The sequence below is a fragment of the Merops nubicus genome, unplaced genomic scaffold, assembly GCF_000691845.1.
Source record: "Merops nubicus isolate BGI_N331 unplaced genomic scaffold, ASM69184v1 scaffold4436, whole genome shotgun sequence".
Classification (NCBI taxonomy): Eukaryota; Metazoa; Chordata; class Aves; order Coraciiformes; family Meropidae; genus Merops; species Merops nubicus.
This window is the reverse complement of record NW_008617094.1, coordinates 35,731-47,741: the sequence shown is the minus strand read 5'-3', so window position 1 is coordinate 47,741 and position 12,011 is coordinate 35,731. Positions and strand designations below refer to the sequence as shown.

The 12,011-nt window shown below is 35.1% G+C and overlaps 1 protein-coding gene across 1 annotated transcript in view; it reads left to right on the top strand.

Annotated features, from left to right (window-relative positions):
* Positions 1–12,011, top strand: part of LOC103775577 (DNA polymerase alpha catalytic subunit-like) — a gene marked incomplete at its 5' end in the record, with an annotated part of 65,212 nt that overhangs the window by 21,247 nt on the left and 31,954 nt on the right. Inside the window, one exon of the mRNA XM_008943040.1 lies at positions 967–1,063. Coding sequence (XP_008941288.1) covers positions 967–1,063 — 97 coding nt within the window. The remainder of the gene's footprint in view (positions 1–966; positions 1,064–12,011) is intronic.

Sequence of the window (12,011 nt, the reverse complement as noted above, 5' to 3'; positions counted from 1 at the left end):
TTTTCTCATTCTTAATTAGGAGTTTTGTAATGCACAAATTTTCAAACCGTTGTTGGCCAGTATTTGAACTCCGATATCTTAAACAGCAGGGACTGGAATGTAGTTTTATTGAGCAAGAGTTCAAGAAGATTAATTTGAAAGGGTTTAGTTGTAGCATGGGCAAGATGGATCTCATGTCTATTTGAGCAATTTTCTAGTACACAGAGTGGCAACAGTGATCCAAACACATACAGGCATGTACCAGGGAGCTAGAAGAATAGCACGGAGACTTGACATTGCTGACATTCAGAGGGTTTAATTGAAATCATATTCCACATGTACACACCTTTTTTTGAACTAAGGTAGTTCAAAATAGCAGATTTTTGAACTACGTGTGTGATTACTAACATGCAATAGCCTTCACAAACATGTAGAGCAAGGTGAAGACGTGGTTGTAAAGGTGTATATGCACCTGTTCTTATTTGAGTGGCATGTTCATGATTTATGTAACCACAGCTGTGTGTGTATGTGGGGGTGGGTGGGAATAGAGAGAACACAGCCAAACACTTGTATTCATAAAAAATATACTTTGAAAAAAAAATAAATCATTGCATAGTACAGTATACTAAAGTTATTCCTTTGTCCCATGATTCTTATGACTTTCAATTTGTTGCTAGATCACAATCTTATAAACTGTGGTACACATATCTATAAAAATGCATAAATGGGATTTATGGTTTTATAAGAATTGATAAGTTTCGTCTGATTCATATAAATGCTTGGTATAAATTGTGAGAAAAAATGTGTAGAGATGTAGTAAAGAGATCTTGCTGTGTAATAATAATAGTTCCAATATCTGATGTGAATAAAACATATAAACTGTTAGAAAAAAATGTAAAGAAACACCTTTTGACCATGAACTTAGAAATGGCTACAAAAGACACACTATTGAGTTGGGTTTTTGTTTGCTGTCTTCTTACGTTACAGTATTCTGATAAGGCCCTGTACACTCAGCTCTGCTTTTACCGATACATTTTTGATGTGGACTATGCAATGGATAAAGTGATTACTGAGGATGAAAAAGGTAAGTTTATATCTTTAATTAATTATCATTTAATAACAACGTGCGTGGTAGAAACTAGGCCTAGGCATTTGTACTCTTCAAATCAGAGCTAGGAGGCTGTAGTCTAGAACAGAGAACAGAAGAAAGTATCAATTTAGGAATCCCCTGTAAAGAAGAACGTGTTGTGTTGGAGTAACGGCTTCAAGAATGTATTATATACCTCCTTTCTTCTTTTGAAGTGACTGCACTTTGGAAAAAGCCCTTTTCTTGCTTGTGATGCCATTAGAGAAATCTCTTTGCTTGAAGTTTGCAGGACATGTCAGTTTCAGTAAATAGATGAATTAAAATGTATGTATAAAATATCTAAAAGGAAAGCCAATTAAAATGTATGTTCAAGTATTAAAAATGAAGAGACACTTTTTATCAGGGAGGAGATGATGGCCCAAGAAAAGCAGTAATGCTAATTGTCTCCAAAGCTTTCAAAATATACAAATTGAGCTAACATCAGGAGGATTTTTTTTTCTTTTCCCAATTACCATAACATTTCTGAACTAAACTATTTCTAAGCTGTAATGGATCCATGGGGTTTGCACAGCTAAGTGATTTGCAAGCTGACAGAATGTTTCTGAAGGTGGGTTAGTGCTTGGCTGACGTGGAATGCTGAATGAAGCTGTGTGTGTGTCCTACTGTTGAAGTGCATGGTCCACTGAGAGCACTTCCACCGTGCAGTTCTCTGAAGAAAAGCTGCCACTGGTGAAGACCTGTATATAGCTGCTCTGCTGTGACAAGCTTCCCAACTCCTGCCCTGTGTCACCAGCTAGGTTGCTGGGAGATTTTGATAAGCCTTATATGAAAATCAAAATAGTGTAACCTCTTGGCTAAAAAATGCTCAAATAAGCATTCTAGTGTTGGCCTGTTTCTGCTTTTAGAGGTTGTCATTTCATTTCCTAATCCCTGTGAGACAGTGAACTCAGTCTGATGTTTGCACTTCAGAATGACTTGGTACATCCAAAGGTCATGCTGTGTAGCTGTCTCAGTCTGAGACAACTTGATGTATGTCCTGAAGGAGTGTACATGGTGGATGCTACTGCTAGCTGAAGCCATATTATTTTGCGTGTAGATCTCTTGCCTGTTATAAGGACGCAAGAGTAGAAGAGGCTTCATGGGTTGGTTGCATCCAATCCCCTGCTGCTGCAAATCACCACACCTTTAAGGGCTGCACTTCATTTTGAAATGTGTGATTCTTCTCCTTTTACGGCTGTTCATTATGTGTTTTAGACCGTGGTTCTATGGTGGCTGAAAATTCACTATAATAGTCCCATTCTAACTTGTTTGTGTCTCATTTATGTCCATTCACTGTATGTTTATTTCCCTTTCCTGATGTTTTCCACTATGTTTTTGGACACAGTGATGACATATCTCTATTTTGTTTGAAACTAAGACAGAGACACTCTTAGCCTCCTTCAGGAAGAATTGGTCTCTGCTGCATGATCCTTCCTCTTAGCACCTTTGTGTGCAGTCTTTTCTGGGTTGCACTAATATTTGAGTATGAGAAACTCAACTCCCTTCTGTCATTTTTATCCCATGAGTTCATATCTCAGGTTCATGGCATTTTGTTTTGCTTTCGTTTTCTCGGTTTCATTTGTTTTGGACTACTTAATCTCATTTGTAATTTTAGACTTTAAAGTTAATGAATTATCTCTGAAAAATAGTGTGGTAGCTTCTGCATTCACACATTTCCTACCCTCTCCCTTAATCAGAAAATGTTTCTTGGGGCCTAACCTAATTGGAGAAAATTCAATAAAATTCTAGAGTAATTCTCAAGGAATTGTAAGAACTCTGCTAGGACCCTCTGTTTTCTTGGACAATTTACCTTTTTATCTTTTTCTTAGAAATTTGAAAATTATTGTGTTATCTTCTTCAGCCAGCCAGTGTTTTGGTCTTGGTGCTGCAGCAGGCATTAAGGCCAGATAAATTAGATCTGTTTGTTTTCCTTCGAAAATTGGTCCTTTTCAAAGAGACTGAGTCTGGCAAACCTGTGCACAATTTTGTCCGATTTTTCACTTTTTTTTTTTTTTTTTTTTTTTGAGGAAGTAAACTTTCTAAAATAAATTCAGAACTTGAAGATAATTGCCTATGTCTATTAGGGTCACCTTTTTATTTTATAGATACTAGTGTTCTGTTTTCTAGTAAAATATATTACTGATTTGATATACTTAATTTAAAATCCTGCAGGGTTGAAATAATTTCCATGTTACAATTTTGTTATAGTTGTGAAGTGAAAATTTAGTGAACTCCCCTTCATAATTTGAAGCTCAGGTTTATTTTCCCTTGGAGGCCAAAAATCCTTGTTTTTATGGCAACATCCACAATTTGTGAATTTTGCCATTTGAAAACCATTCTGTCCTTGACCTGTGATCAACACCATTGCTTTTATCAAAAATGCTGGCAAAGTTTTAACTTGGGTTTTGTACATCTCTGTTGTTTTCCGTCTCCTCTTTACCTTTTATGTGACTAAATCACTTATTTACTGTCATTTTGATTTTTGGTTTGGGAATGTTTTTTTGCTTTGTTTTGGGACATTGTTTTTCAAAGCTTAAGGTGCATGGACTTTAGACAATTCTCCCTTTTATTGCCATTCTTCCTGAGTTTTTAAAGACCAGTTGTTGTACTTTCTTGTAGATGCTGTTTATTCTTACTAGCAGCTCTGGGTTGTTACTCATGTTGGTGTACTCTTCTGTAAAAAGATTTTTCCATGGCTGGAGATTCAAGGTATAAATGTGTTTTCCACCGTAGTTTGAAAGCATTCATATAATCTCTCAGAACCTTAAAATTTTGCTACTAGTTCACTGAGTTTTCTGTACTTACCTCCTCAAAATACAAAACCTTAATTACAGAGCAGCTTTTGTTTTTTCAGCTATTTATATTGAAGGACCATACTATTTCTTGAAATGGAATCTAAAATAATAATTGTGAAATCAGTGGGAGTTCAAAAAGACATTCAGCTTACTGCCTTTCCCTGCAAGAGGATCAATACCATAGCCTACTTCTTAAAGACAGGCTAAATTTAAAAAACCTCTGGTGATGCACATTCTAAAACTTCTCAGGTTTTATAGCCAGTTTCTTCTGGTGCTTCACTGTACTTTCTATAGAGAGCTCTTTATAGCTAAGATTAATTTTGCTTTCCGAAGCTTATTCCTTGCACAATGGGTGACAGAATATTTTCTTTCTCTTAGAGTTTTACATATTTAAAACCTATATGGTATCATCTAAGTCTTTCAACTACAAACCTAAATTTTTTTTATGAACAGGGGGAGAGTTCTCTACTTCTCTGCATGTTTGGGGGTTTTTTTATAGACCTTCAATAGTTCTGATTTATCAGGGTGTAATGCATCAGAAGGATTAATATGTTTGCAGACCATTCTTCTGTTTATTTAAGGTGTTTACAGCATTTGTATCAACATTGTTCAGTCACGTTTCATTTGTGATCTGCTGTAATCATTGTATATCCTTGTTGGTCCATCTTTTTCCCTATAAGAATCAAAAATAAGCTGGCTGGTCTGCATGATGCTTTATTGTTTCAGTGACTGATGAAGTTAGCTGTCAATTATACCATCCAGGAATATCTGTATTATCTATTCTTGAGTCCTGTTATTAATAGTAACATTTATCCTCCAAAAAATGTTTCCATTCACCTGTAGTTTTAAAGTCCGTGATGGAGATATATTTTAATGTGTTAACATTGTGATAAAGTGCAAGGTTCTTAGTTTTCACACTATGCAAAGAGATATTGTGAAATTCATTGCTATCTTTTTAGAACTGTTGCACAATTAATATCAGGTCAGAAACCAATTTAATTTTCAAGATCACTATGGCAAACACTAGTTTACAGACACTAATAAAGCCATAAAAGCTTTTTGTTCTGAATTATTTTTTTAATCAAGAGAGAAAAAAGTACTCCATTGTGGCTAGTAACATATTCAAAATGTTTTCATCACTTTCTCACACTTAGTTTTTCAAAGCCGGGTTCTGGGTTTAGTCAAACATTGCTACTTAGGTGAACATTCAAAGCAGTAAGAATCAGCAGGAGTAGCAAAGTGGTAGCATCATGTGTTCATTTGGATGGAAAAAGGATAGGTAAGCTATCAGTGACTTTAAACACATGGTTTAAACACATGTTTAAATACAGGAGTATGCTTGCTCTGTACGTCTTAACTTCAGAAATGGAAACCAATGTATTTTTTAAGGCAATGTCATCAGGAGATCACAATAAAGTGTAGTAAGCTTTATGTCATTATTCCATTCAAATATTGGTATTGTTAAATATTCAAAGATATTACTGTTTTCCTTTTACTTCTACAGTAAAAGGAAAACCTTTTAAAATGGAGAGAAATTGAGCCCAAGTAAAGTCAGTACAACTGCTCTGCCTCATGCAGATGTCCCTAGTTCAGTTTCCTCTCCTGGCATCAAATAGAAGTCTTCATGGAAGATAAAGATGCTGCAGTCTCCTTATTCACAAAACTGCAGCATTATTCCAGAAGCATTAGTGTCACTGAGGTTGTTTTTGATGCTGCAGTTTTTTTAGAGAAATAGCTACCTGGTCGTAGGATTTTTTATGTTTCATACTGTATATTGGGACTGAAAACCATCATCTTTCCACGATTCCATTTCTAAAGAGGGAAGGTCAGAAATGCTGTTCACAAGGCATTTAAGTATTTCAGGGACAGAAATTGCAAAGATGATGTGGTATATCCTTTCATGGAATATTTCTAACTATTGAGCCCATAGTTATTTGGTTCCAAAAAGTCCAAGCATATCCATTTAATGAGCAAGCAGAAGAAAGTGAGGATGGGGGAAAGAGAGCTTTGGTAAAAGTGGTTAAATGTTCTTGTGTGTTAGAAAGAGCTACACCTTCAAAGCGTATGCCATTTTGTGGATATAGAATATAATTGTTTTGATCATAACGGCAGTTTTGTAAAACCAAATGTATATTCAGGGAATATTTTCACACTTCTATGACAGCTTTGTGTGCGCCTCAATCCACTCTTCCATGCAAACACCAAAAGTGACTAGTTTACTTTATGGATGAATAAACTGCAAAATAGTGTTAGGGAAAAATGACTCTTCTAAGCTACATGACCTAGACATAAAATGATAAAATTCAGCTCTGAATATTTGTGTGAATCCTATCATTTCAGCATTGGATGTTTCCCCCCAGTATGTTCATAATGTGGTGTGCCAAGCGGCAGATTGAAGTGATTATTTTGGAGTGTTTTTATAACTCTTTGGAAGGAAAGAATTTATAATGGCAGAATGGAGTATTGGCAGAATGGTTTGTCTGTGTGGTTTTGTGAATGCCCTCCTGTTGGCTGGTGGGGGTGAGACTGAGGGAGACAGACTGACCACAACTGGGGTTGATAGGCTGTGCCTGAGCAAGGGGTGTTCCCTCACTGAGATACAATGTGGAGGTTCAGTCAAACAGCAGGAGGAGAGCAGTTCTGGCATAGAAAAATTTGCCACGTTTTTATCAATACACAGGCAAGAAAAAAAAAAAGTACTTGTTGCAATAAATAAGAAAAGGGATCTAGTGATGTACATGCGCTTTCTAGGGGAAGATACGGAGAAATCGTATACATAACCTATATGCATACGTGTCTATGCATTTATTTTTAAGATGGCAGCAGCTGAAACTTCGCATATCTTTTCAGTGAGTACAGTTTGATAAACAAAGCATTTCTGTTTGCGTCACATCTCCAGACACTCTATCTAAGACTTCGGTTTGCTACAGTTATCTTTACATCAAAGCAAACAAATGCTCCTCTGCACAGTTGCTGTCAAGTACTTTGTCTTCCAATCATGTTGTTTTGAAGAGATTGTAAAATAATAATTTTCTAGGATTTAATCTTTGAGTATATCTTCAAAAGCACTTGTTCACGTTTCCTTAATGTGTAGTTCTGAAGGGGAAGATTTCTGAACAATTTTTTTTTTAATTTGAGTCACCATTTCTTGAGTATTTTTAAATCTCACTAACTTTTTTGAAAGCAAAAGTTATTGACAATTATTCACTGTAGGTTTCTTGACCCTCTTGAAGTAATTTATTGGCAGTTAGCTGATCTTTAAATCTTAAGTTATCCTCCCATAATGACCATACATTTATTTTATTACCAGTTGGATATTTTTAACATCTTAACTGTGATTTTTTTCTCCATTCCATTTCTGCTCATGTGGTCTTTTTGTTAAACCTACAAACCTCATTACACCATGCATTTCTGTAACCTTTTCTCTGAGCACAAAACTTAGGGACTTGTGACCCCTCTCTTGGAGTTGTGAATTATTTTCTGTGCTTGTGAATGGAAGAAATGGAAATACTTAGTTAAAGCGCTTAAGATATGTCCACAACTTTGGATACCTGTGGTATGACAGGAGTGCAATTACTGTGGCTCATAACACTAATAAAATGGTTTTGATTCATGAAGACTTTTTTCCCTTGCACATTGTATTACTATTGCAGGTGGGGTGAAGTAGTGACTTAACTAACTTCTGACTACTCATTAATAGGATTGCTTATCTGACCTCTTCAAATAAATATCCTGGAGCTACTGATAGATTTTTTTTTTTCTGTAAGTGGGAAAAAATGAACAGAAATATCTTCTTAATCGCACTTGAGGATTTTTTTCCTACTTAAATGTATAGATGCCAGGTTGTTATAACCCATGTGACGATGTAGTCTGTCTAATGTCATCTGCCTCCTTTCTAAGTTCTCTTGAGAGTTTCTCTAAACAGAAAATGATTTTTAAAGCTCTTTTTTCTTCACTGTTTCTTTTTTATCTGCAACTCTTTGACATTTTGTGTATAGAGACCTTTGTCTTTCTGGACACATTCCCATTAATAAAGTTTGGGGTTACCTTTTTAATAGGAGGCAGTTCTGTCGTTAAATGAAAGTCGCAAGTGACACGGCTTCTTTTAGTGACTAATTCTTCTCACAGCAGTAAGCTCTTTTCTCTAGTGGAAGGTGCAAGCCTAGGATGTTTTTCCTTTTATAAGACCTTTAAGTTTGATAGATCTGGCAGTGTACTCAAAAAAAAAAAAAATCCTGTCTTTTAGATACCAGTATTCTGACAACACTGCTAATTTTTTAAAGAAATTATGTTAGTAGATATTGAAAATACGACCAACTTAACTCTGTATAATCCATTCAGTATACATATGCCTAGACATCAGAAGGGTAATATAAAGCTAAAGCTTTAAAGAGATTTTTAAAAAGATACAATTTTCTGTATGATTTTTAAGTGGGACGAGAAATGTATTTTAGAACTTGCCAGTGATAGCTCATAATCACTTTGATATTTTGAGGGAAATGGTAGCTTTAAACAGATGATACAGAATTTATTTTTAAAAATGTATTGTGCTTATACAGTTGATGGCTTTTATTTCCATAATGTTTTTTACTACATAATTATACATCTTAATTACGTAATTACCGTCATAATTATTATGTAATTACATGTAGTTCCACTAATTACAAAATCAGGAAGTGTAATTATCTACTAAAAACTTTCTGAAATCTTATTTGTTCACTAGAGATTATTTAAAAGACCAGTGACCTACTGAAGATGGTGTACAGTGTTGTACATAATATCAGCTCTCCTTTTCCCTTCCTTCACGGCCAGTACAGTTTGATAGGGTTGTGGAAGGACTTTCATGTCTGTAATTATGATTACTCTTAAAATTAGGTTGGGAGCCTTGACTGTATTGCCTGCAAATTCGGAGCCTCTTAATTTTTGTCACTGATACCTTATATCTTTAGATTTAAAGACTGTGTAACTGAACTCACAGAAAGTTGCATAGTTTCAGTTGACACTTCTGCAACTTTATTATTTGTATTTTGTTTGAGAGTGTCTGGTTCAGATATTTGGTGTCACCTGTAAAGATTTTTGGGAAAGTACTGTTTAGGGCCACTTATGTATATGTTTGAAACCAAAAATGGTTTACTGCCTATTAGAGAATAAAAAATTAATATTCAGGACATTTTACAGTTTGTGCTGATATTTTATTAAAACTGGGCAGGCAGAAACCCTGATTTCTATATATTAAATAAGTCATGGGCTATCTTTGGTAGATAGAAATTGTGAAGTATTAGATTTCGTGATTTTTTTTTTTTTGTTCTGCAATACTGTGACGTATCAAAATTACATCAACAATACAAAGCTTTTTCTCATTCCTCATGACAACAACCATGCATTTATTATGTTACAGTACTAACACAAACCACCAAGGGGAAAACTCTTTCAGTAACAGGAAACAGAATTCATGTGAAAGGGATGATGTAAGTGGTCGTAAATTGTGATACTAATGAAAAGGAAGAAAATTGTAATCCCTGTGTCAGAAGGGAAATGGTGAAATTGAAACATGAAGAAAATGGGTTACTGGAATGTTGAAATTTCTGTGGAATGCCTCAAGACTTAATACTGTGTTGCATTTGTATCAGTGCATAATTTTCCAGTGCTTACTACATAAGGCAACTGTTTTACTGTATACTTGCCAAAAGCTATTTTAAGCTCCCAAACTTGGCCAGAGTCCGCAGGTGATATGAAGCTGTCATCTTCTTGATGTTAAATATAATTACCTCAACTTGCATCTGCTAAGCATGCAAGTCCTGAAGATCATTTGTCTCCAAACCAGTTTGAATTGTATTGACCTTTAGAAGAAACACACAGAGTCATTATTTGTGAGCACAGGTTGTGAAAACAGGATCCTTATTTGATCTCCAAGATTTAAATTAATGCTGCAAATAAAATTATTTTAATTATTATACTTACTGAAGTATAACTGTGCAGGAGACATTACTTTTGAAATATCTTTCTCTATCTTTAGAAGTTTTGTATCAAAGACATGATGAAAATACAGTTATGCCTTTTCCTCTAAGAAGTGGATGGAGATAAATTCTTCCATGTATTAAGAACCAGAAGGCCATGTAGAGAATAGCATAATGGAAAGTATTTGGTTTATTCCATAGGGGACACAAAAATGGTGCATCATATATGTATTAAAATGCAGCACAAGACAGAGAAGTGTCTAAATGTAACTTAAATTTGGTTTATTATATAAAAAAATACTTTCCTTCATAAAGGAGCATTACATTCTTGTCATCTCTCCATCAGAAAAATGTGATGGTATCAACCAAACCAGATGGATCTGTTTCGCGGGAGGGGGGAACAGAGCATTTGAAGGCATGGGTGTTACTGCCACGAAAATAAAGAGTGCAGGGGAAATGGTGTAGAGTACATATTTCAGAAGAGGGTGTATGAGTGCAAGAGCCACTTCTTTGCCTGGCAAACCGTGCCTCCACTTGCAGTTTTCAAAGTCCCTCCCTCAGCAAAGCCACACTCGTTCCATGACAAGAGAGCAGCTCTACAAGACTCAGAGAAAACTTTTTTTTTTCCCCATTTTTTTCAAGAATCATCCCTTCATAACAATCCAGCTACCAAATTTCATGTTTCAGGCTGGAGTAAATCCACATTGTTCTTTTGACAACAAATGAGTCTTCTGTAACAGCTCAAAACGTGGCTCAGCCTTAAAGAAAAAATACAGCAGCACGTTCTTCTGTCCTGACTTGTCCCTCTTCTGAGAGGGGCTTATGTGGGTGAGAGGGACAGCTGGCCAGGTTAGAGAACTCTTTCTTTGTTTTTATCTGGCAGAAATGAGTTTAGAAGAAGTTGGTTTGATCCTGCCAGCATTACAACTGTCAAATGCATATCAAAATGTTTTTCCATCTTATACTATTTAACTCAGAATATAATAATGTAATTATTTTGACATGAAAATGTTACGTAGTCTGGTATTTCCACTTATCTTTAAATAGACATTTTTCACTTTGTGAGAGATGCATGCAGTAAGACAAAACAAAAAATAGACTAAAAAGGAGTGAGTGACAGCCTTAGCTAGTTTATTTAGATGATAAAAACAAATAATAGAATTTTACAGACTTGGAATTAAAGCATTAGCTACTTATGGTATTGTTTTATATTCCTGGTGCAACAATATATGTCGCATAAATAGACAGCAGAACATAACAGTAGCACATCTATCTGATTCATATTTTCCTTAGAAATTGTGTTTCCTGTTTTTGTAGGAGGGTGAAGGAGCATTGAAGGGAAATTTTGAAATATGTATTAATTTTATGCTGCTCATAAATCATATATGTGTTAGACTTCTTTTGATTTTTTTTAATTTTTTTAATTTATTTTTTTTTTTTTTGGTGAGAGCTGAGCCTCTAGTTCAAAACATCCTTAATGAAAAATTTTTTACTGGTGAGTGACCATAACAAAGGTAGTTAACATACTTACTAAGATCATTAGCTAACGTGCCTTTGAACAGTAATGGTAACCTATAGTAATCAAGACTTGATGTGGAAAACTTTCATTATTTCATACTTTGCATTTTGTATTGTACTGGAATCAATGGATTTGAAATCGGTTATCATGCATGCAATTTCCTGATAACTTGGCACATAAGGCAGTTGTTTCAAATATTACTTAATTTAGGAAGTCAGAAGTGTAGCTTCTTGGCTGGAAACAAGTATGTCCGTAATTTTGCAAAAGCAGCAGATGTTAGAACATAAAATGCATGTGCATTTGGTGAAGCACAACTGCTGCAACTCTTCTCGTGGCTGCGTTTGGAGAGAAAGTAAGAAAATAAAAAAGTTCTTATCCGAAGGTTCGGTTTCTGAGCATCTACATGCAAGCTTAAAAACAGTTCCATTTTTGTTCTCCAAAGATTTATCAGCTATTTCCCAGTGTAAGCCATACTTCAGATGCCAGTGATGCAAGCAGCCATAAAAGCAACATGGTCATCAAGAGGCAGCAAAAAAAATATTCTCGCAGTGTTTCCAGAAAAGGGAAACTGTGATATTATTCAGAAATGACAGTCAAGTGTACGTGCCTTTTTGAACTTTCGAATATGTTCTAAA